The following is a 26482-nucleotide window of genomic DNA, read 5'->3' as shown; positions in this document are numbered from 1 at the left end:
CCTGACTTAACTTACTCAAGAGGCTCTACCTGATGATATTCACAGCATCAAACTAATTGTTTTGGCTGGGGCCAGAAATATTTTCTCTGGAGGTAAGGCTGGCAGGTCTGGCTCCCTTTGCCTTCTTTCCAGTGCGTGTGTAGGGCACAGAGGGCACAGGTGTCATGCAATGAGGAGCAGGGCATATTTCATCAAAGCATTTCTTAATGCTGTGCAGGTCTTAGTCATCTAGTCTGACTGTGAAAGCAACAGTTCAGTTGTCTGAGGACTGAAGCATTGTGATCGGTCTGAATTTCACCCAGATTCACGTGTGCATACCCTTATACTTGTAGAATCCAGTGATACACATACTAGGTAGTGTAATAGGCTCTTCCGGGGTTCAGTTGCCAAGTTATGCAGAGATGCAACGAATGCAGCAACATAATGATAATTAATCTATACACACTTATGCTTCTAATTCTTTACTTTTGTTGCTGTGAGGTTTTTTACTTCCTTCAAATTTCAGCTTACGGTTCTATATGAGTTACTCAGCTGTCATTTAAATAACAAATGTCTACCCTTGTATGCAGGACAGGCTTGAATTTTTGTCTTTAGGGTTTGCAAATCACTGGAAAAGTAACAGTAGATGTTTAAAACGGTATGTTGTGATATTTGAATTCTTCTGATTTCTTAATATTTGAATATATCTGATTTTTTTCTTTAGAATTCAGTCTGTTACTTTCAGGTTTTTTTTTCCCTCGAACTTTCTCTCTGTTATATTGTACTTCCAGCCCTGCTGTTCTATGTTTTTAATCATGAAATATCAGGGCTTCTTTTTGCTTCATCCTTCTTCAGCAGCATGTCTGTATGTCTGTCATTCTGCAGCCTGTGTTGCTATGAAGGGAGATCAAGAGCTGTAACTTGTGGATGCAAATAGAAGGAAACTGCAAAGTCCTGAAATCTTTGGACATTCTTAGGCCATCTGCCTTGTGACAGTAGATGATTAGTTTTAAATTCCCTTTTGCTCTTAGTTGTTGTGCACTTGTGCATCTAGAAGAGTATTTCTTATAAGAGAGTGGAAAAGCTGGGATTTATTGGTTAACCCTTAGGAAGCTGAGAGTACAAAAACATTAGGAAAGCTGGGCTCCTTCTCCTATCTATAGAGCCTCCCCTGGTTTGGAGAGAAGAAAGGGGAGTGAAACTGCAGGAAGGGCGATAAAGAAGGCAATAAAGAATGCATCTGCAAACCATGATACTACTGAAAATTTCTTTAGTGCCTAAAAATTAATAGTGTAAAAAAAATCCTTAAGTTGTGGTGAGAGGATGTCAGTTCTAGTTTCTGAAATCTGGGTTTTCTTTATTGATTTTCAGAATTCTGGCAAATTAGGTGACAAGAAGTGGTTATGTTCTGCTATGACACAAATGCTTAATGCCTACTAGGGTTGAATTTTTTTGATGAATAAACGAATCTTTAGTGTTAGGCATTTCAAGCCTGAATATTCTTTACCTGCAGAGAGCAAATCTGCCTAAAATGTTAGTAACAAGCATACTGGTTTATGTGGTGGGGTTTTAATGGCATATCAGATATATATCATGGCATTGGTTTTATTAGGTCTTCTGTTTCCTTTTTTATTTTTTTTTTTAATGGTTGATATGCTATATACATGGAAATAAGAAGTACAAGCCACATTGTGCCTTTTATCTGGAATGGAAGGCAGCACAGTGATATCTGTTAGCATCTGTGGAACTCTTCCATGGCCTTACTGATAAGTGTATTTTTTAAAAAAGGAAAAGTGATTCAGTACAGAGAAGGGTTATCTTGGTCAAATGTAAGTTCCATTGAAGGGTGGAGTTAATAACAGGTTTTATCCTAGGCAGTTGAGTAGTTCTTTTAAATATCCTAAGGCCAGGTCATTGGGTACCTTGAAAATAAGACATTTTAAGAGTAGCTCGGTGTTTTATGGAAAGCCTGAGTAGGAGGTTGCAGCAAATCTGGTGTATTCCTGGCAGCTGGTGTTACTCAAAGGAGATGCTGGAACATCTCTTTTCTGAGAGCATCATTCTTCCCTCTCATTTTGGTAAGGCTGCATTGCCTTGGAGAAGACAGGAATAAGTGAAACCTGGGTGATAATCCACTGGAATTTGATGGAGCCTCCTCCTCCTGGCTGCAGATGCGATTTTGGGCTTGTTGGTGCCTTCTCATAGGCAGGAGAAACACAGTGGCCTCAGAAGGAAAGCAGAGGGAGAGCCAGCACCGACAGTGGGTTGTACTTCGTGCAAGATTCTCCCATGGTCTTGTAGTGGTGTGAGGGGTGTGTTGGTTCTGTGCCCTGCATCGCAGCGAGACCTCGGGGTTAGGAGGAGAGGTGAAGCAGCACAGGCTGCTCGAGGCGGAGGGGCAGCGGTGTGGTGTGTGGGTTTCATGCAGTGGCAGACACTCGTGGCATTATCTAGCACAGCGTTGCTCCACTAATGTTGCAGACATACCATGCTGTCTTACTAAAGCTGGAAATCTACAGTATTTTGTAAGTGCTGAAGAATGTTATTTTGTAAAGGTCTTGTTACTCCATCTCCAAAAGACAATAGTGAAACCGAGAAACTGTGGAGAGGGGAGAGAAGAGCAGTGGGGAGGTACAGAGCTGCTTTTGGCCTCCTGGATGCCTGGTAGTGCAGTATTTGGGACAGTGCGTTGACTCAAATTGCAGTCCTTTGTTCTTGGAGTGAATAACTCCCCAAACCAACTTTTACATCTGTCAGCACTCAGGTCCTGATACAGACCACCCTTAGGTGCCTAAATGGAGGAGTCTGAGGATTCACGTGCTCCCTTTATGTAGAATCACAGAATGGTTTGGGCTGGGAGGAACCTCAAAGATCCCCTACTTCCAATCTCCTGCCGTGGGCAGAGATGCCAGCCACTAGATCAGGTTGCCCAGCGCCTCATCCAACCAGGTCTTGAACACCTCCAGGGATGGGGCATCCACAGCTGCTCTGGACAGCCTGTGCCAGGGCCTCACCACCCTCTGAGTAAAGAATTTCTTCATTATATCTAATCTAAATTGAACCTCTTTTAGTTTAAAGGCTCATTAGTTTAAAGTCCCTTGTCCTATTGCTGTGTGCCCTTGTAAAGAATCTCTCTCCATCTTTCTTATAAGTCATCTTTTAGTACTGAAAGGCTGCAACGAGGTCTCCCCGGACGGTGCTGGAGCTCTGAGACCATGCTTTCCATGAGATGTGCATTTCCACGTGTCCGACTCTACGGGGAGGCTCACGTAGCACAGGTCGCTGGACAGCCTTGTGCTACGTCTGTTAGTGCACTCTGTGTGGAAATTAATGCCAGGGAGATGGCTACGGGATGTTTTGTGCCCTCTCCTTTGCTGCTGGTATCTGCTTCTGCTGTCTGCTGCTACGCCTTGAGCAGTGGGTTTGTTGTTAAGGATCTGGCCTGCATCACAGTAACCTCCCAGCTCACCTGAGTGGTGCCTCCAGTATTTGCTCCCTCTCAAGCTCCATTGCTTTCATGTGGATAGCTCTTTTAGTTGTTACGTACAGTGCTTCCTCAGACCTGTTTGTGTGTCGTTATTTCTGGTTCCTTTCTTTCACTTGGGAGTAGAATAGTAAAGAGGAGGGAAAGCAGCAACTTAAAATAGTATAAAGCTCACTGGGGGAGCTACAGAAATAAACATTAACTTTGACATCAATTTATAAGATGCCAATCTTTTTTTTTATACTCCTGGTGCTGTGAGGAAAGAAGGCTTTACACTTCAGCCGTAAGAGCTATGTTCTTAGAAAAACAACAATGTTCTTCTGTTCCAAGTGTTCACGACCTTTGTACAGTAGGCTAGAAATAACAGAGGAGGGAGCAACTAGTAATCTGCTGTTTAGACTGCATTAAGACTTTGCTTCAACAGAAAGATTATCTGGATTGCATTATTGCCTAATCCATTATGGTTTAAGCAGTCGTGACACTTAAGTATTGTGCAAATTTGTTTTCAGAAGTGTGTTCATGCATATATTGCTCCACAATTCTTAGTTCAAGCTTCATTTTGGATATGAATTTTGGTGGCACTCTCCTGCGGTTTGTTCTAGCAGAATCCTCATCCCATTTCTTTATCTAAAACATCTTGCTCATCAGTGCAAGTGGACAGATTTTGAGAAGAGTTCACTCCATGCTTTTAACTTGAGGAATTGAGCCTTTGAGAGGTGTTGCTGAGCCAACGGGTCGCCTATCGTCGTGTTCATCAGCTCTTCAGAGAGAAGCGCGCTCTGTCTACAACTTCTGTAATTCTAAGAATTGCCTGAAAATTCCTGCTAGTTTTGAGAGTCCCTGGGAAACCAGTGCAGATTAAGAAGATATCGCTATTTAAAAATAAAAATCTATTTCACAGTGCACCCAAATTATAATTTAATGGAGGCATGGGAACATGGGGGTTGGAGGTGCCCATGGAGGCCGTGTGGTCCCAACCTCCTGCTCAAAGCAGGGCCGGTTGGATGAGCTTGCTAGGGGCGTCTTCCAGCTTCAGCTTCAAGGACTTCCAGTGATGGAGAGTCTACAGCTGGCAGCCTGTTCAGATATTCAGTCATCCTCAAATGAAATTTTATTTCTTACGCCTAACATGAGTTTTCCATATTTCAGGTTGTCTGTTATCTCTTGTCCTAGCCCCACGTGCCTCTGAGAGAAGCCTTGCTTCTTGTTCTTGCAGTTGCACAATTTTGGTGGACAAGAAAGATTTGAGGACCTGTTGTGTTTGAGTCACTAACAGCTCTTTAAAAAACATGGAACATAAATAAAACTGACCAATAAGAGCTTTTATTTTTTAGATCCAACCTGTTTTCTACAACAGGCAGTTTTCAGAGATAACATACTGTTTCTATAAAATTTGTCAGGAATATGTTCTTCTGGCACATGGTGAAATCTTTTTGGGAGGACTTGCAGTTGGTTAATTGGAGTATAAAACCTTTAGAAATGCATAGTCACCTTCACAGACACCGTGTAGGGCCTGTATTTGGGTAACTTAGTCATGTTCTGACCTTTGTTAGGAGATGGTTTAATTGCCTTAAAGACAAAACTCCGTGAATTTATTGCATCTTAAAGTTCTGATATCTGGCAGACAGCATTTCTGACTATTATGGCCAATGGTAACAAGGTAATAAAATTCCTCCTATACTTTGCATTAAGGCTTGTTTGGTGTATTTCCTGATATAAATATTGTAGCGTCTGGAACAAGTTCAAAGGAAGTGGTATTGTTCATAAAACCAGCAAATTTAACAGGCTTTGATTTACTACTGAAGCGGGCATATCTCATTTTCCTTTCTTGATTGTTTTTTTTTTATATTTTTACGATGCAAGAAAGTCTCTGAATTAAAGTTTGTCCCCCTTTTTTTCTTCCCTCCTCCCTCAGATTGCAGCTATTCTCAGGAAAAGAAAACTTGACTATTATTTGCACAAGCTGCTACCTGAGATCTTGCAATCAACCTCCTTTCTGACAGCAAATGGGACCTTGTATATTGCTTGCTTTTGCATTCTAAGGTTGGTATACTGTCCTAAAAATTCAATGTAATATGAAAGCCATTTTTATGAAGCTTTTTATATAAAAACCTGTCTTTTTTTTAATACACGTTTGTAGCGGGTAGGAGTAAGACAAGCGATAGCTGTGCTTCCTGGTTTTACCACTTGAATATGAAGGTTCTTTTTTTTTCCCCCTCCATTTGTAAAGTCTTTTAAATCAGTAAACGAGACAATGTATTCACTTGGTTCCTTTTTTCCTTGTTACTGATTCCAAATGCGTAGTTGCATGAAACTCAAATATATCCTAGAGAGTACGTGAGAAGGCCTGGTCTTTCTCTCCTAGAAAGATTTGTTGCAAATGGACATTTCAAACAAACAGTGGATAATGTGATTATCAGGGAAGTTATGCCTTCCAAATTAACTCGTTTTCTTTGAAGGATAAATACGTATCTAAAGATGCGCTGGTTGATGCATGATATATGAATTCCCAAACAGCAAGATTACCAAGATTGCTTGCTAGGACTCTTTAAGAAGAAAGATTCCCTACCTTCTAGGAGTTAGGAAATCATTAACAAGCTGTTAAAATGTGTGAAACAAACGAAGGAATAAATAATCGGTTTGCATAATAGGAAGAGGTTGCCAATAATGTGCCTGCTATGTTCTTTGTCCTGCATACACCTAACCAGTCTGGAAAAAGGGATGAAGAATTATGTGAGATTATTTGAGGCTATTTAGGATATGGAAGTCTAAAATTGACTGTCAGCTATTTTGAAATGATCTGTTGATTAAAATGGCTTATGAAATTTGATAGAGGGAAAGCGCAAAGCAATCCATTGGAAGGAAAAGAGCTGTCCTATCCTGGTCACGCAGTGATGAACTTTAAATTAGCTACTGTGTTAATCAGGAAGATGTTTGAGAGTCATCAAGGGTAGGTTCTTTGAACAAGTCAATTTAGTACTCGAATATGGTCAAGGAGACAAGTGCTATGAAGAGAAACTGAGAATGAGCCAGCAAGCAGTATAAATACACGATATCTTTAAAAGCTGTGTACAGTATGCCTTTATTTATTTTTTAAGATCTAATTCTGAGCTCATATTGTTGATAAGTCCCTCACTTGGAGTGTACTGAATATAAACATTGTCTGGCAGCTTGAGCCATATAAGCTTCCTTCTCTAATCTGCTGTTGGGTGGGTGACAGGATAAAGATGTGCATGGGAGACTTCTCTGCTTTTTTTTTAACCACTTGGTGTGCAGCTGTTTTTTGTTTGCACTTGTATGATTTGTTGAATTAATTACTACACAATACAGGAGATTTTTTGACTTTCAGTAGCCCCTGAGAGCAAAAATAATGGTGTCACTTTCCAGTCCAGAATGCCATTTGGTTTTGTATATTTTAATCCATCCAAGAAATGGCAGAGCACCATAAATATATTGGTTAACTGCATCCTAAATATTTCTGAAGTCAAGTTTTGACCATGCAAAGAGATTGTGTGAGACTTTGGAGATCTAGATCCTCTAGATCTGATTCTAGGTAGCGGTAACAGATTAAGTGCGATAGATTTGTGTAATCAGATGTGTGCTGCAATTTTTGTATCCTTTTTGGTGGGAAAGCTTATTAAACCATTTTTTGGATAAGATCATCTCAGTCCAAGTCCCTGTTTTTGTTCTATGAATGTCTATCCCAGCCAGAGTTTTGGTTTGATCCAGAATTTCCTGCAGACTTTATCCTCTGAGTGGGAGAGCTTCCAGAAAGCAGGAGGGGCAGTAACTCAGAAGCAAAGCCGTCCAGCAGCTGGCTCCTGGAATTCTAGAGCAAAGCAACAGATTGAAGGGTTTGTAGCTGGACACGTTAACTCGTATTTACCTGCACAACTCTTGGTTTGAGAAAGAGTTGCCTTGTTTCCTTCTTCGTAACACCAAGGAGGAGATGTGCTGGCAGGTGCGTAGGGTCTCCTGGATAATGTGTCCACTTCATCTGTTCATACTTTTACCTAAGTCCCAGTGAATCTTCAGTCACTGTCTAACGCTGCATTATGTAGAAAATATTTGTTAGTCTTCTGGTAGCAATTAGAAGACCTAAATACGAAATGTAATTGTTGGTGAGAAGTCTGACTTGTGCTAATGTGTGTTTTTGATGCCTTTGTAATACTTCCTTGCTTTCCATCAGGGAAAACCACCAAAATGGGAACAACTGCAATTACTTTCAAGGGTGTAATATTTTAAACAAGAAAATGCAAAATAAATGATTTCCAGAATGGTTTAATATTCTCTCTATTTCATAAGTGGCTAAAATTTCCAAAGCATGTAAGCCCCATTTCAGCAATGGCTTAGGCTCTAGATAGATGTTCTCATTTTAGAAGGCATTACCAAGCTAAGTTAGCTGACTTTTCTTCTTCTTTTTTTTTTTTTTCCTGGAAGTAAATTGGGGAATGTGGGCAGCCTGCTGTGTTGGCAGAGCAGAGGAGGTGGTGATCTGTGTCATGGGCGTGTGACTGACCAGCTGGGGGTTGTAATCCCTTCTGCTGACGAGCTCCAGAAGCCTGCATCTGTCTAGGCTTCAGATGGAAGTGCTGGGCTCTTCTGTTGGCTAGCATTAAGTTGGTTAAAAGATAGGTGCGATTTTTAGGTTTTCAGTTTTATTAAATTAATGCAAAAACTCATGAAGACACGATCCTGTTAGTCTAGTAACTAGAGTAATTCAGTTTTCCCACATACAGCTTTAGTTTAGCTTGCTTAAGTCAATTCAACCTTACGTGTCAACCAGCTTTTCAGCTTTGGATACAGTTGTACGGTGAGGAATTAGATGTGTAACTTAAAAGACAACCCATTTCTCATTCCAGTATCTACCCGTAGACCGAGTAAATAATAATGAAAACTTGTTTTCATTTATTCCAGCAGAAGTTTAAATGTTTCACTTACTGGTCAGATGCTTTAATTTTCACTGACTTTTATTGTGCAAAATATATACTGTTGTTTCCTAAATCTTATCAAATTGAACACGTACCATTCATAGAGGGGGTGTAAACCATGCAGAAAGAACAAATTCCTGTTTCTTTCCCACAGAAAAGACATTTGTTCTCTTACTTGACAGGTGTGTCTGATAGGATGTGTTCATACTTAAGTTGTTTAAAATGGCCTCTCTGAAACCTCATACAGTAATTGCTTTCCAAGAGTCCTAATAATGAACTTTAGCTCCTGTGGCATTTGGCATTGTCATCCTGAGAAATTATCCTTTTGCAGCCGTGGGAATGAACTGTGTGTGTAATTGCCATTACATCACTTGTTGCTGATACACTGGCTCTCTTTTCACTTACAAACGTAAGCTGGCATTGCTCACTGGTAATGTTATTTTTGCAGCAGAAGTGTGAAGTGAGGCTAATCATGCCTTTTACAGCAGAAGTGCTCTAATCCACATGGTATCAATAATAGTAATTCTTGTTTTTGTGTTATCAATATGAAATTTCATCTAAGATTTTTTTTCCTACGCTGTGTTTGGCATTTTGTTTGTTGTATTTTATTCACTTTATTTTTAGAAGGGGGAGATTCCACCATAATGCTATATTTTCCTTAAGTGATGGTGCTTATCAGTTTAGCAGCAGCAGTTTAATTGAAATGTGTTTATTAATGCTACCAGATTTCGTGCCTGCCTGCCTATTGTTTGCTTCTGTGGTCAACCTGAGTTAGTTTGAAGGTGCAGGTGTTCTCGGCAGATCCGGTGTGGTTGAGGCCATTGTCCCCCAAAGGCGTTTTGGTCTTCATATTCTCACAGTGACCAAATATTTGCTTAGATGTCAGCATTTGTGTAACTTTTTTTTTTCCCCCAACTCTTCAAGTTGGAAGAATTTTGATACTTGACATCGTGTGGACTCTCAGAGAAACACAGATCTAGTCGCAAAACGTGAGAGCTTTCCCACTGGCCTTAACACAACTGGGATTTTGCTGCTGGTTCTAGTTGTAATGTGCAGATTAATTCCCTGGCTTACTGTGAGTGAGTGATTTACTGTTTTTAGCAATAGTTTCTCTGTCTTCAGAGCACGACGTATGCTAGAATAATTTGATTTGATTCCTGGCTCACTGGATTACATTCCTACATTCCACAAGGCACGTCTTCCTGAAGATGTATTCAGACAAGTACCAGAGAAAAGAGCAACTATTACTTACTCATTGATAGTTTTTTCTCCTATAATGAGTGTCTGCAACTTTTCAGAAACATCTCTTGAAAGCACCACTTTCTTTAAAGTAATCCTTTAAATGAAATAGAAATGTTAATAAAGTATTTCAGGTGTTAATGTTTATGAACCCCCTCTGAGAAGAACTATCCAACTGTAAAAGTGAAATGATTAGTATTTATTTGTAAGTATTGATTAATATAAAGGGACAAAATTCATTTTAATGGAACATGCATAATTTTATGATAAAAGTAAAATACAGTGTTGGACGTCAATATTTTGTTTGCTCTGCATGTAATACATGTACAAATTACATTTTCAGGAAACTACTTGGAAAATTCTACTTTTGGTCTCCTGGTTTTGGTGCTGCTTTACCAGCTTCTTACATGGCTATCCTCATTGAAAGGAAAAGCAGGTACAGCTTATCTTTATGGATCTTCTGTTTCATATAATAATATTTCTTGGTTTTGTCATTTGACAATTCAGTCATTTTGTTTCCAAGTGCTGGAAGCCTACTTTGCTTGAAATAGTGTCTTTTGCAACCTTAGATTTAAGTATAGGAAGCTAAAGTGAAAACACACATTACCAGTGATCAGTTTTTTTTTGTTTCATTTTCCTTGTTTGATACGTAATTGGGTTGTTTAGGACTGCCTAATGAAGCTGGGTGGTTAGGATTGCCTAATTATTTTGTTTGTTTTGTTTTTAATCTTTTTAAGACATTGAAAGACTAAACATTATTTATAAGATATTATTTATAATGTTTGCAAAGTCGCTGCAAATGGAATTGTTAATGGAAATTGCTGATGACACAAGCTAACAATGTGACTCTAGTGAATGTAAAGGAATAATAGGATGTCATGGGAAAAAACTAACTTGAAGAGCTGACATAATCCAAGTTGGATGAAATGTAATGATGCAGAAGGCAAAGCTTTTCGCTTACAAAATGGTGCTGAAGCTTAGCTATCGACATCAAGCTCGTTACAAAAAGCACGAAGCAGTGGGGTGGAAGCTCTGGGAGATCCACGGGTAGCTGAAAGCTGCCATTTATGATGCAACCATGGAAAATGGCAGATGAAATCCAGGGTTGTAAGGTTTTAATGGTTTTGAAATGCAGCTTACATTGATAGCTTGTATCAATAATGAAAACTATAATGCTTAATTATTTTAATAAGGAATGAGATGTTTTAGTTATCTAGTTAGTGTGCTTTATTTGAAGCATAGCTGGAGACAAAGGTGTAAAAGAAGGGATTATTCTTTAAAAGAGAGGGGGCTTCATCCCTAGAGATGATGCAAATGCAATTCTGATCACTACAAATGTGAGAAGCTTCTGCATGCAGTCATTTCAAAAGAACTGCAAATACATACATTTCGAGTTGTCAACTGACTGTCGGGCCCCATTCCTAAACTTCAGTTAAGGAGTAAGCAAAGCCCAACCTGAGTCTTAGGTAAGACTCCCAAAGTTCTGTCCTTTGAAAATAATTCTTTTTCCATTGTTTTTGGAATTTGAGGGATGTTCTTTTATATATAAGAATTTCTGGGAAAGTGGGAACACTTGTGAGCCATGTTATTTAATGCAACAGTAGCAAAAAACCACAAACATTAAAGTAATAAATTATTCCGATTTATTTAGGAAGTTAAGTTATCCATTTATTTATTTACAAGTCCTTTCCAGCTGACTAGTTTTCATCTTACTGCAATTACTTCCAAAAAGGGTGGACGCATTTTGGTAGAACTTCTTGTATTTCTGTAGACTCCAGCATTGTGTTGACATCAGTGTTTCATTTTGCAGTGCAAGCAAATGCATTTTACTCTTTTGATCAGGGACACTTAACTTTTCCTACAGACCTGTTACAATGTGAAGACTTCATGTGTCAGGCTTCTATTATTTCTAGATAACAGACTGCCAGACTAATTTCTTCTCATTTATAAGTTTCCTGTAGCTTCCAGAGTGTTCCTCAGTCAAGGAGGAATCAATAAGTCAAGTTTCAGTCAAGAGCTGAAACCGCTTGTAAGTGCAAACCATACAGGATTTTTATGTAATAGTGGAACAACTCTGGAAAATTTACACAACTAAAACTTCTTAAGTGTGGCAAAAAGTTCATAAATATTATGTCAAATGCAAAATTTTGAAAGTCTTAGTGGCAATGCAAGAAAACTTTGCCACGTTAACAGGCACCTACTTAGCTTCTGAGATTTGGAAGTAATAAAATTTGAGATACAGGTGTGTACAAATGACAAAAGTAGGTACCATATGTATGTAATGCATAATGCTAAAATAATTAATTCGTGCATGTCATGAAGAATGAAAAGTGTGTGTCGTAATGTAACTTGCCTAAAAAGTTCACTTTACATTTTATCTGATGCAATATAAAAAGAAAACATTGGTGTAGCACCATAAAACATGAAGCTGAACTTCTCAGAGTCATTTTATGCTGTGCTGATTAAATCCTCATAAAGAGGTAAAATTGCAAATATTTGTACACAGGAAACTGTGTTCTTATTCCTCCAGTGGTGATAATATTTAAAAAATGTTTATTGCATCTTTATCATCAATTTGGGAAGGAAGGATATTCATGTGTAGTTCTCAAGCAAATAAGATGATTGTGCTGTTAAGCAGGAGTATGATTTCCACAGCACGCTTAGCAGGCATATTTCCATGACTGCCGTGTTGGGAGCTTGAAAATGTGCAGTCACTGTTATTAATGAAAAAATAGATACATGAAATCAAGAGACAGTTGAAAGTTTAATTGTTTTTAAGATAAAAAGATGTTTGGAATGTTATTGGATGCTAACCATGTAAACTGCGTGAAATGCTGGTGCAGACAGATGCAGTGAAATATGACTTTCTGATTCCAGATCCATTCATTTGTTAGCTTTTGTTACAGGCGAGATCAAATTTTAATAGGCTTTTGTGGTCTTTTGGGAAACTGACTTCGGACATAGAGAGACAGCAGCATTTTCAGTCATTTCCCGAGTAGCTTTCAACAGAGCGTCTTGAGAAGTTGGGGAGGTGGGAAAAAGTCCTGATTTTAGTTCATAAACATCTCCAGCCCTTTAAATTGCAACTAGCAGCTGGCAGCACCATCAGACTTAATCACATAATCTCTTCCCAAGTGGAGACCCTATTTTAAGTGCCTCACTGGCATGTGCTTGCACAGCACCCCTGTCAGCCCTCAACTTGGGAACAGCATGCTTGTAAATCACATTTTCCTGAGTGTTACTGTACATGTGTGTCAGCCTTGCACATTTAACAATTCTTATGGAAGAATGGGAGAAAGAGCTGGGCAGCTAGTCTTGCAGGGACCAGCATTGCAATCGTGAGGGGGAGTGGGTTTTCTAAGGTGTTGGAGAGGTGGTTTGGTTATAGTTTGTGTCTGTGTAATGAGTAACTTAAATTTGCATGGCACTGGCAAAGGAAAAGGGAGGTGGGATTGAGCAGAAATGTCAAACGTACTCAGAAAATGATCTACGTTATATTATACCACTACTTTTCTATAAAGATATACATTGCACGTTAGTATGTCCGTGTGGATTCTATTTTGTGATTATAAAGCACGGTTATTCTGTGCATGAAAGGTAGTTTATTAGGATCTGTGGAAAGGCCAAGGGATAAAAACACTTGTAAACTTTTCTGTATGCTTGGGATCAGCATGTATGAATGTTCTGTGATTTTACCAGAGAAGAACACGTCACGGTTGACTAATTAATGTTTTGATTGACTAATTAATGACTAATTAATGTTTTGATAAGAATGATTTCTTAAATCGTAATTGAACATAGATGCATAAACATGGATATTTCAGTTTGTGATGTGTTGATTCACATTCTGCCCCTTTAGTGCTCTGACCCTGCAGGAGTAACTTGGAATTTTTGCCTTTTTATGGTGCTTTGAAGCTGTGTTGCCTGATAGGGTTAGGAGGAAGCATCCTCACCGACCAATACAGAATTTAGAAATTGAAGTCTGATGTATGCTAACTGCATAACTAGTAGATGTTTGATGTTCTGAGAAGTGCTAAGAAGGCACAGAGTTAGATGTCACCAATACTGAAGTTATTAGTGTCAGTCCTACCATGTTATTTATTTTCTTTGTATTTGCAGGTGCTACTTGTATGTTATGTTTTTTCACATGGATAGAAAAGGTTCTTGTATGTAAGGAAAGTATTCTCTTTTCCTGGAGAAATGTAGAGTTCATCAGAATATACATTTTTCTAATTCCTTTTGATTATATGGCAGTGGCTTCAATGTTTTAATTACTCTTTAGGTATATATTATCATATTAACAATGGTTATTAGTGGTTATTAATACAACATACAATTTCTTTTTAGTATTAACAGTATTATTAATAATAATAATGGTGGTTGTTATTAGAATAAGTAACCTCCTAACAGGTGCACTTGCACAAGTATATTTAAAATAACATAGTTTTCTTTGCAGTTTCACTTTTTTAATATCTTGTATGATGTGTCTGCAGTTCTTTTGTCACAATTGATTTTTATAGTATTGGATGCTAAAAGGTCTGTTAGTGACTTCATTTTGGTCACGTTCATTTCACGAGGCTTCCTTAGGAAATCCCTGCATTCGTTTTATTGACCTCCGTATGGAGTTGTTTTACCAGTGCGCTCCCTGCAGGGGTTGTTTCAAGCTCTTGGTAAGAAGCAATTCGACTTGTTGATAACTTTGAAAAATGATTATTTTGCTAGTGCCTTTTGGCTTTTGTTTGGAATTCTAAGTTACTTTCCTATAGCGTCTAACAGATGAAAATGACTATGAAGAAGACTTGAGCATGTAGCAGAGGAGGCAGCGCGTGGCTCGGGCTGAGCGGCATCGCGTTGCCCTGCGCTGGGAGCGCCGGGGCTGTTAGCAGGCGAGGCAGTAACTGAATATACTTGTTAAAATTGCTGTGAATGAAGCTGCTGAAATGTGATATGAGGCTTGGCTGCAGCCAGTGTATTGCTGGAAATGGGACTGGATGGGTTGTACCTTTCTGATTTCTAAGACAAAGAAGTCTGGTAGTTCAGTGAACAGCCAGGATTTAAGATGTCTGTGATTAATTATTCCCAAAGAAAGGCGTGATGCACTCTCAAGTGTTTTGTAAACCTGTTAATGCTTCAAATCCATTTAAGTTATATTTTCCTGATAGCTAAGTGGCAAATTTCAGTTTGTTGGACTCTTGTTTAAAAAATAAAGTATTAATGAGTTTCAATAGCTATTTATAAAGCTTTAACAAGGGACACAGTTACAATTTTAATGAAATTAATTGTCTCGCTGCCTGGCTAACATTTTTTTTTTTCCATTTCTGCACTTGGTAAGCAATTAAGAAAGCCCCCTACAGCCCTCTGCAAGCTCTGGGGCAGCTCTGAAGGGACCCTTCTGGGATTGCCCCCGCACCCCCTTGGCCGAATGACTGTTTACATACTGGCTGTGAACATTATAGCGGCGCCTGTCTCGTCGCTACAGTTGAGACTGTGTCACTGATGGTATTATAAAACCTGAGATTTAGGGCTTTTATAATTTGGTTGTAAAATCTTGCTCTGGGCTACTATTGGCAGCATGTTTTAGTAGAAAACTTTGGATGTTTTTTCATAAAGTTCAGTGTACTAGACTCTGAGAAAAATATTTAAAGCATCCGTGTTTAAAATGTGATACAGTACAACAGTGCACATTTACAGAGAATGCTTATGTACGTATATTAGTGTTCTTGGAAACAAATGTATTACCATACATTGCTTCGAGAAGCATCAGAAACATTTCTAGAAGTACAACGTGGAATTCTTAGACTCGTATCTTCACCTGATAGCAAACTCAGTTGGTATTTGGGGCTGTTCCCTTGCCATGAATGCCTTTAGTCTACGTACATTGCAGAGGAAGAATGTGACGGCATAGTAATGGTAATAGGTATTGTATGTGCTGTAAATAAATACAGCGCTTCTGTGGTTTTTATGGAATTCTCCATTCAAATACAAGTTTGTTGGTATATTTTTGTATAATGGTATAGTATATTTAGACTTGAGATGACGGTTTCCTTTCTCACAATGTTTTATGGTTATCCAGTTTGATGCATTTTAAGGAAGCCTGTAAATTCCCAGTATGGGGGGAAAAGTGGGCAAAACAGGCAAACAAAATCTTTTAACACAGCAACTGTTCTTACAAGCGTTAGTCTTACTTGCTACAGGTAAGAAATTGAGACAGCAAGCTACGCTGTGGGGATGGTGTTTCACCTGTTTTGTATGGTGAGAAAACCTCAAGTTCGGATCGCTTGCATGAGTATTCGGTGCTGTGGTCTGGTCAGCAGAGCTAGCAGGGGAAACAAATTATTTGGGAGTTTTATTCCTGTGGAAAGATTATTACTGTAAAATGCAGAAACAAGCTGTAGAAGTGAAGTTAGCAGGAAAGCTTTTTTTTTTCTAAACCAAAATATGTTAAAATCCATTGCACTTCAGCAACTGCTTTGGTGAAAGCCAACAACTGAGAGATCTGCCTTTTTATAGGAACAGCATGTAAACATTTGAATGTGCTTTGCTGTGTGCTTTAAGGACTGCTACTGCTATAGTTATCAGAGGGAGGGAAAACATGTATTTTTTTTTTTCCCAAGGCTGTCAGGGAGAGCAGAAATTGAGTTGGAAGATACTGTGGTTGTGGGAACGCTGTCAGTGGTGGGTAGGTCAGGACTGGCAGCTCCTGGTGTGTGTGTGATGTTTTGTTTTTTTTGAGGAAAGTAGCATCTCTTGTTGACTTTTGATACTTTTCAAAAGTGAGGTCGCCTCACAGCCTCCTACGTAGTGGGCACCCCAAGGCTCCTCAGCCTCTCCTCACAGCACATGCCTTCCTGCCCTTTTATCAGCTTTGTTGCCCTCCTCTGGAGGTTTTCAAGGACCTTAACATCCTTTTTGTATTGTGGAGCCCAGAGCTGCACACAATATTCTAGGTGAGGCAGCACCAAGGCTAAATACAGCAGGAAAATCACCAGTTTGGGCAGGGTGGCTATGGAACACCACTAGTGACCGGCCACCAGCCAGATACAGCTCCATTCATCATCACTCGGAGCTCTGCAACTGAAATGTTGCAGTATGTGATCACCCTCACAGTTTAAAAACAAACAAACAAAAAAGCACATCAAAAATGTTTTCCTCTGTTCAAACGGAATTTCACGATTTTGTGTTTTAATATGTACCCATGGCCTCTTGCCGTGTCACTGAGTACCGCTGAGGAGTTTGTCTCCCTCAGCTTCATCCCTCCCGTCAGGCACTTAGGCACACTGTGAAGACCCCTCTTCATTCGGAGGAGTCCCAGCTCCCTCAGCCTTTCTTTGCAGGAGAGGTGCTCCAGGCCCTTCATCGTTCTGCTGGCCTTGTTGGACTCTGTCCAGTATGTGCATGTCCCTCGTCTTGGAGAGCCCAGACCTGCAGCCAGGGCTCCAGGCGCTGAGCAGCAAGGAGGGATCACCTCCCTCGGCCTGCTGGCAACGCTCTTCAGTTTCTGAAATGCCTCACAGAGTGCAGCTGTCATTAAAGTTAGAGTTGGATTGTGAAGCAGTCCCGTATCAAAGGAAAGGATGTTCTCTGATGGTGACAAAAAGATGCTACGTTACTGGCAAGATAGAAACTGCGTACTTCATTTGGAAAAAAAATCTGCTGCATTTAACGAACTATGGGGGACCATTCTTTTCTTTAGTAGGAAAGATGGAGCGGGCTTTTTGTCAGAGGTCAGCTGTATCTGCAGAGCTTTCTGTCTCGGAGGGAAATGGGGGCTGTCTGGGCTCCAGTGTAGCTGCCTCAGACCTTCTGCGTCTGTGACCTAAGTGCTCTGGTTTCATATCAGTAGTTTTCTTTCCTCACTCTGTTCTTTACCTTTTCATTAAATTGCAGACTCTTAGGAAAGGAGTTTGTCTTCCTGAAAACAGTTGATTATGATAAAACACACTGTAAAATCGCCCTATAGTCATAGGTACCAATGTTGTGTTGATGAGTGCAATGGAACACCCTTCTCTTGATGCTGTTTCATAATTCATCTTCTATCATGTATAGCTAATGATGTGACAAGACACGGTTTTGACCAATACATTATTCTAAACACTTTCTTTGAAAGCCTGTCCTGCTTTTTAGGAGGTCAGTAAATGTTACGTGCAACTTACTCAGCCTTGAAAACGTTAATAGATCACTTTAATGTTCTTTGTAATGTTCTAAATTCCAGCTGTTAGTAGTCAAAACTCTTGGAATGGCTGTAAATTACTTGGTATTTATTTAAATGCTTGGAGTTTTACAAAATCAGCTTTTACACAAGTTGTATGTTTCTCAAACATAAATTTAAGTGGCTAATCCTGATATAGGAAGACGTGATAATGCCACATCATGCAGGTTAGATATGGCTATGATGAATATATTTTGATCGTTTCCTGTTCTGTTAATTTTCAGAAATAAGCTTGCAATTGCAAATTTTCATAATTTAATAAGTTAACAGCAATTTTTCAGTCTCAGCATTTTGCTTCTCAGATTTACCCACTTCTAGTTTATCAGTTCTTTGTTTCAAGCTTCATTCTTCTGAAAGCGTCTGAGTGTTACATGCGGTGACATGAGCGTTGCTGCTTTGTCTTCAGGAGGTTCAAATTCACAGTGTGCTTTCGGTGCCTAGCTGTGTAAGGTTTTCCTTAGTATTATTGTTTTGTACTTTTGCTTGTTTGTTTTAATTACTCTGTGGTTAATACATTACAAGAAAGAGTTCTGAAACAGAACTTGAAACAAGTCTGTGAACTGCCTGAAACAAAACAGCTGAACTAAGAGTACCACCGGGGTGTCATAAAGCCTTTGAAGAGCAAGAGGCAAGTTAGATGTATTAAAACCCAGTTGGCATTGATGGGTCAAAAAAGTGCTCGATTGTCTCCAGGAAGTGATAGATTCCATCTCTTTTGGAATATGAGGAATTGCTCACTTTCCAGGGACACATATGAAATCTGTGTAATCGTATCGCTAATGTTTAGACTTCTGCAGATAGGAGAGAGAGAAATTTCTGTCCTGGGTAACCAATTCTACCAGTGACTGGAATATTTATCATGCTTTTTTGAGAGGAATCTGCATGCTTCAGGCTACCCAATTTAGAAATCAACTAGTAAATGCTGGTGACTCTTGTGTAAGTTCTTGAGATAAGGTCATCAGTTCTCTAGAGACGATATGGAGAAGTATGCTTCTCTGCACTTTTTTGGTTTACAATGTCTTAAGATCTTGGAACGTTCTGTAAATTTCTAAAGTAGCTGGAAGCTGTGGCAAACAGGATATTGAAGCATTGTGAGATTGGAAAAGAGATGCTTTCTCGTTAATTGCTCATAAGTATTTCTTCAATCAGCCTAACCTGCGCCCCCTGACCTTTAGTCCTGGTGATTCTGTTTATGCATATGAAACATAGGTATGAGCCTGCATACCTTTTAAAAGGGAGTGGTCACAGTCAACACTTAAACTTAGCTGAAATGTGTGTTTCCATTGCATAGTTGTCATCTCTTCCCAATCAGCTGAGAGAATCACCATTATGGGTCTGTTACACAGTGTAGATTACTGTTGTAAACTGTATTTCATTCACTTAAAATGGCAGAAGTTTGGCAAGGTGAATCCCACAGCTGTAACAAGAGCTAGAAGGTTCCTTGGGGATCAGTGATTCCAGTCTTATGCATTTATATCTAATCAGTCCAGGCTATAAACTATTTGTGCTTCTGAGGAAGTGTAACTATGTCTGCAGAGGTGGTCAGTAACCAACTGTCCAGAATTTCCAGTGTGTGGCATTCAAATGTTGGAAAAGTTTGGTCCAGCTTGCTAAGTGGTCCTTGAAGTCTTGCACAAAGTGAAAAAGCAGGATAGCCACAGCTTTGTATTCAAAAATCCATTTTCTGGGATAACACGGGTAGAGAAGGTAAGAATACTGGAAGAACCAATGTAATATATTTATCTGTGATTCTGGAGATGCCGGAGAATGTGTTGCCAAAAATCTGGGTGGGTCCATACAGACTGGATTTAGCTGATCTTTCTCTTAGTGTTACAGTCAGGGCTGAGCCGGATCACCCAGGACTGTTTGGTTGTGTTTGCTCAATGGTCTCCAGTTCACTCAGTTCCAGGAGGACTTCCTGGCTTAGGCACAACACCAGATGTGAGGTTTCTTCATCAGTGATGACGTAAAGACATCCCAGGCAGCAGCCATCAAGCTCTGGACTATGTCTATCAAGTTCACATGGGGCTAGCCTGGATGGACAAAGGGCAGTGCTAAGGTCAGGCTATGAATTCTGATGGATCCCAGGTGACTCTGTGCAGCCAACCCTTTCTGCACTATTCTGTGAGTAATTGAGATTTTCTGATAAGAAAAGTGTTTTTTATTGTTATTGTAAGGACCACTTCTGGCAAATCTGTGTTTGTTTTCACTTTGTAGGCTGAAAACTAAGGAAAAGTGATTTAGTCATCTGAGTATTAATAGAATTTTGTATTTTGTTTTTTTCAAAATACATAACGACAACAAAATACATTACCAATGAGAAAAAAACTCCCCACCCCCAAATGTTAAAACATTTTTGAAATGCCTATTAAAAAATGGTAGAATTCAGACTGTTGTTGATCATTGGACTGTTTCGTAAGTCTGAATTAGATTCAAGCAGCACAAGCACTGGGTTAATTACTCAGTTCTGTCTGTTCTGCACTAGTATACAGGAGATGTTCGTTAGGACTTCCTTGACTTAAGCGAGCACTTAATACATCTTCTGTGTCTGAATGCTTGTGCGTACGTGCAGCTCCCAGAGGGGAGTAACAGATACTCTGCTAGTGCAGAGTAAGCTGCAGGTGCTGCCTGGGTGAGCTGGCTGTAGTGCTGGCTGCTGCGGCAGTGCAAAGCCTGACGTTTACCTGGAGAGGTAACATCCACTCTTCCCGTGCCTCTGGTGTAGTGGCTGAAAGTCTTGGATGAAATCTCTCTGTGATAGGTTCCTCGGGTCTGCTGGCAGGCTGTTGTTTTCAGATAGACCAGCTGAGAGGAGCTTAAATCCGTATGAACTGTAGCTATAAATCCTCTGTAAATGAAGTGACTTTCTGTAGCTTTATTGCTCCCAAGGAATTCATATTGTCTGTAGCACCTGCAGCAGGAAAAGCATGGAGGTAGAACCCTAGAAGGGTATAAATTTTCTATATATAGCCATGCAAGGTATTTCTGCAGTGAAGATTAGAGAAGCGTACTGTGGTGAATGATCTTTCATCCCCTTCTTGCCCTTTCTTCTTCACACCCCGGAACAGAAAATGACTCTTTATTTCCTTCGGTGAGTGCTGTGCATTGCACGTTGTTTCTTGAAGTCAGATGACTGCAACTCCAGATTGAAACTTTTTGATGAAGTAAGCAATGGGCTATTAAAGATGATCTGTCTGACAAGCAGGAACAACAGAGCCCACGGAATTAAAGGCAAACATAAAACAGGTCTCATGAATTAAGGCCAGTACCTATCATCCTAATCCAGACTGTTCCGACCGTGGTGAAAGACTGAACCAGTTCGCAGTGTCTGGTAGTACAACATCCTTCTGTCTGCTTAAGGGAACTTGTATTTGCACCATCTTGCTGAATCTCTGTTGCCAAATCAGTGCTTCATCAATTACAAGTTTTTTTCCTTTTTGAGCTCTTCAGTGTCTGTTGTTCATTCTTTTGAGCAAGCTGACTGAGGAACTAGAAATATGTTCTCAGCTCAGCTGTTGTTTTTTTTGGATCTTTGAGCTTAAAGACAGAAAATAATTGGTTAAAACTGGACTTGGCAATAGTTTCCTTCTGTCTTTGGTAGGTGCAATGTCATATTAATATGTCTGTTATATCTAATGCAGTTAAATACTGATATCCTGACAGACAGGGACTTCTCAGTCAGTGGGGATGCGTTGAAATGATTCAGTCAGACTTTAATATGGCTTTTCTACCTTTTTGGAGAAAGTTTGCTCTGGTTCCTTCCATCACCTTTCTGGGGTCCCCTTGTGCTTCAGGCCCTTATGGATGTAGGCAAGCTCCTAGCAGCATTAGTACATATTCTGCATGGCCAACTCGTAGTTCCTAACTGGATGTGAAGCCTGGTTCTAATACAATTTAATATGCTGTCATTTGGATTCTAACAGGAGAAAATAAATGGCTTTGTATGTTGGCAAGTCAAGTCTAACCCCATACCCTGTTTCTGTTGGAATAGTCTGCTCCTTTGTTTCTGAAGGTAAAGGCATTCTGAAGTTAATTGCACCAGGGGAAAAGTTGCAGCTATCTTCTGTTTGGGTTGGATTGACTTGTCATGTTTTGCTTTTTTGCATATTGCTTCAGGTATTTTGGGAACGGTGTTATCTGATCACAAATATAATCGATCATTAAAGCAATGTGAGTCTTACAAGAAAATTAGCTCTAAATGTACAAAGAAAACAGTAACTACTAGTTTTATAGACTAGAAGAGACTGCTCAAGTCTTTTGAAACAGATGAGAAACTGATGATTTACGTATCTTAACAAAAACTTATTGTGGAGTGGATCTTCTCAAACAGCACAGAACATGGGCTGGGGAGGGAGAAGGGGAAGGGAAGGGCAGCCCTTTCCATGGGGCTTGTTAGGAAACCTCCAAGCTGCTGCTCAATGAGCCGCTGGGGCTGGGTTTGGGAAATGCAGACAGAAGACGGTGAGAGGCTCTTAGCCTAAGGAGGGATGGGGGAGAGGTGGAGGAGAACAGGTCACGTACTGGGTGGGTTTCCACTGGTGTTGTGGCAGCCCCAAGCTGTCTGGTAGAGACCCTCCTACGTTCTTCACCCCCAAATATACTGAGTATACATGCAAGGCAGTGAATGTTGCACGTCTCTACAACATTTTCCATGCTTCTTCCTAATTTTTGTTAACAGTCCTGTCCGTTCTGTCCTCTCTTTGCCATGATACAGTAGTGATTGCTAGTGAAATACAACAATCCCTCTGCTGCTAGGTTCCCCAAAGCGTTTTTTGCTCAAAAAGCGTGCATTTGCTTTCTGACCTGCAGGCCTGCCTTGCGGGCCGGGCGGCCAAGCAGCACATGCTGCGTTCTGACTGAGAAGGTGCCCAGAAACAAACCAAGTGTTTTCTTTTTGATCAACTGAGCTGATTAAAAACAATTCTCTGTTACAATCCACAGTCCAAAGAGATTGTTATTTGGGGCCTTATTTAATGCTCAGTAGGCCTTCTATACCAAGAAAGTTAATGTTTTAAAAAATTGCTGGAAGTCCTTCGTTTCTTCTCCTGAGATTTGATTAATTTGTTATTCTTCTTTTATCTACTAGTCAATCTTTTATGAAACTAGTAAGCATTTTGGAATCTGATTTTTATCTCTTCATGAAATCTTGTGAGGTTAAACTGCACTCAATTTGAGGTCCCCCCCATAGGTTGGCCATTGCTTTGGCTCTGTAGACAGCATAGAGAAGCTGGGAGAGGAGGAGGAAAGGAATGATGAAAGAAAATCTGTATAAAAGAGTATAGAACAGTTCAAAAATTAAACTGTAGATGTTATCTTGGGTTGTACTAGCTGAAAACTCGGTAAGAGTTATTGGTACTAATTTAGCAGGAATGTATTACTGTAGATATATTTTCTTTTTGGCTTCTGTCCCTTTCTGGTTTTCTCATACCCTTTCTTTGGCATACATTCAAATCACAGAACATGTTGAGTTTACTTTCTTTCCTTTTAAGAACAACAAATTCTGAGTATTGGCAAGAAAAATAATAGCCATTGTACTTAACATACAACGTGCTCAAAGCGGGTATTACCGACTTGCAGTTTTGAGCAACTTTAAGCTCCTCAACTATAAAGTGTCTGTTTCCTACTTGAAACAACCCAAAATTTAGAAAGAGAAAATCTCTTAAAGAGAATAGTGGGGCTCTGGGGCCTTAAACTGTATATTTTGACATGAAGTTATGTGCCTGAACATTATCTTCGTGTGAAAAACTTGCTACCGGTATTTACTAAGCTCAAAAAGTAATCATTTTCTTTTCTGAAAACTTATTGCTTAGGTCTGTTTTCATAATTTTTGGCATTATTTTGAAAGCTTATCTGTTCCTGCTGATTTTAAGTGAACTTTTGCACCAGGATTTCACTGCTGGCCTCCAGCTGTCAGTAGGAAATTGGTGGGTGTGAGAGATTAACGATACCCTAAACATAATCTGTAGTTCTTGTGTTATTACAGGGATGCAATCACAACTCTGGATCTATCGTTGGTTAGCTTTTGGTGTCAAGCTGCTGTAGAGCAGAAAGAAAAACCTCTTCATTTTGACCTTTTTCTTCTTGGGGGAAGCCTGTGATTTGTGTGTTTGATTTAATTCTGCAGGTTATGAAGTGGTGTGCTTTACAGTGTGGGGGGGAGGAAAGGGGGGGGGAATTCTTCCTGTTTTTGCAGACCACAAATCCTGTCTGGGGAGCCATTACAAACTATTATGTTAGCTTCTTAGTTTATGCTAAGAAATTAAAGCCAGAGTTAACTCTTTCTTTTCTTTTTGCCTTTACATTTATTTGTTTTTATTGTGAGAAGGTACAAGGTAATGGCTTCAAACTTTAATGTAGTAAATCCGTATGGCATAAGCTGTGTCCATTTTACATTCCACGTGGTATTTACCTTTGAATCCACTGATTCCTTTGGAAGTAGTTGTGTATGTGATTTTAGAGCATACAGAAAATGATTGTCAGCTAAAGTAAGGTGATAAAAGTCAGGGTATACAGCAGAGCCAGTGAACAGCGGTATTTATGAAATTCAAAGTTGAATTTGGAGGAAACTTGTTAAAAGTACATTTTTTCATAAAGAAGAAATTTGCTACTTTAAAGCCACGTATAGTCCAGACCTTGTTGAATAGGTCACAGGAAGAGAAGTTTGACTTGGTTCATTTTAGCACCTATCGACTTGAATCAGACCCGTCAGTTTGACAATGCCAGTGATTTTTGGACAAGCAAAGCATAAGATTGGAATATTAGAAACATGACCTCTTGAACTGGGGTTTGAGTTAAAAACCTTTATAGAAAAGCTAAAACAATCCTTATCTTAGTAATGTATTGGTTATTTTTTTCCCTCAACTTTTAAAATTTACTATGTACAGGGACAAATGTAACCCATCAGTGAGGCTGCTTAAGCAAGGAACACGTGCTCTTAATTGCATGCACGAAGATGTTTAACACGCTGCTTTATTCATCTGCAGGCTCCTTCCAGCCATCTCTGCCTGCTGACTGCTGCTGTGTGCTGGGGCAAAGAGAGCCACTGCAGGTTTTGGGGCTGGGATGTACTTGCCCCGTTGTGTACCTTGCTCCACGGTGTGATTTTACTAGCTCACAGTTACAGCTTAACTGAAAGAGGTGCCTGTTGAGTCGATTTATGTGAGTTTTGTACGTAATGGCATTCATCATGCTGTGGTTATTTTGAGGTATTTGTGACTTGGTCACTTACTTCCATAGGAAAAAAAAAAAGTGATTATATAATAAAAGACTATTTTAAAAAAGTATTTAGTTTAAATCTGTTTGTTTAGTTGCAGTAAACATTTAGATTTAAAGGTGTCTACTTGGAAGGATTTGTAGTTTTGTTTAAACAAGGCAATACAGAAAAAATGATTTAAACTTCATGTTGCCAAAAAAAAAAAGAAGTTACTCATGAGAAAGCCGCTTGACTGGCATGCTGTGTATTAGATATATAAAGATGGAGAGAGGAAGGCAAAAAGTAAATACTCAAAGGAGGAATGAATATCAAGAGAGAACTAGTTTAAAAAAATCACAAGTGTCTACCTCTCAGCTGTGGCTCTTCAGAGAAAAAGGTGATGTTGGCTTTGTTGGAGATCTTATCTTCTTGAGTGTGGTTGCGCTGCTGAAAGGCTGCGCTTCACACCGGTGTTCTTTGAAGCATCGTAGGGTCCTTCAGTGTGAAGTGAACAAATACAATTCATTTATAGTAAAAATGACATGGGCATAAGGGTGTTTTAAGGATTCACCGCACCATCAGGCAAAGCTATTCTTTTTAGCTTAGCAACAACTTTTTTTTTAAGGAAAACCATAAATATATTGAAGGAAAACCATAAACAAGAAGGGAGAATTGGCAGTAAATTTGATAGGAAAAAATGTCCTGGTTGTTTTTAAAATTGGAATTTTGTATGCCTTGCTATTATATTAAGCCAAAGCTCATATTACTTGTGAAAGTAAAGTTATTTGTTGAATTTTACAATGTGTCAAGCCAAGCAGAAAAGTATTTCTTAGCAAGCTGTCACACAAACAATATGTTGGCATGCAGATTTGGACAGTTGTTGCTCCTGTTGGGGTGAATAGGTTCTTTACCTCATGTGTAAGGCAATTTCAACTTTGGCCTCTATCAAATATGTTTTCCAGAACTTAAACCTGTATGAAAGTGTAAATATCTTGCTCACAGGAAGATGAACTCAAAGTATGAGATTGGCACTTTGATTTCTTTAAGATACTGTTGGTTAAACAAAGAATAGGAAATCTTTAATCTGCTTTCTTTATTTCCTGTACTTTCTTTTCAAGACCTTGAAGATGACTTGAAGTTTCTGAAAAACTGGAACAGCTTCGTAAAAGGAGTGTGTTTAAAGTCTTAGGGAACACGATGCAAAAACTGAAGGAGCTCAGTTTTTTGTTTAAGAAATTGTATGTGACTGGGTTGGTTGGGCTCTCACTAGTGTTATAGTGGAGGTAAAGATGTAACTGGTTTCAGTGACTGGAGAGATTTTTGCCTAGAACTAGGAAGCAAATTGTAAAAGTAGCATTCAGATAAGCTGTTACAACCACTGACAATCTCCTTGAAAAAAATTTAAAGACAAATTTGAGTGATTTTTATTTCTATTTTTTAAAGTGAGT

General features: G+C 39.4%; 1 protein-coding gene across 5 annotated transcripts in view; it reads left to right on the top strand.

The window, feature by feature from the left end:
* TMEM135 (transmembrane protein 135) overlaps positions 1-26482 on the top strand; it is a 181615-nt gene that overhangs the window by 11337 nt on the left and 143796 nt on the right. For 4 of the 5 annotated variants that reach the window (XM_040544297.1, XM_040544295.1, XM_040544296.1 and 1 more), the window contains 2 exons: positions 5379-5506; positions 9977-10069. In XM_040544297.1, the coding sequence (XP_040400231.1) occupies positions 5379-5506; positions 9977-10069 (221 nt within the window). The remainder of the gene's footprint in view (positions 1-5378; positions 5507-9976; positions 10070-26482) is intronic. The other variant, XM_040544300.1, reaches the window with a different exon arrangement.

This window comes from Cygnus olor, chromosome 1, assembly GCF_009769625.2.
Source record: "Cygnus olor isolate bCygOlo1 chromosome 1, bCygOlo1.pri.v2, whole genome shotgun sequence".
NCBI lineage: Eukaryota > Metazoa > Chordata > Aves > Anseriformes > Anatidae > Cygnus > Cygnus olor.
This window is presented reverse-complemented; position numbering and strand designations above follow the sequence as displayed.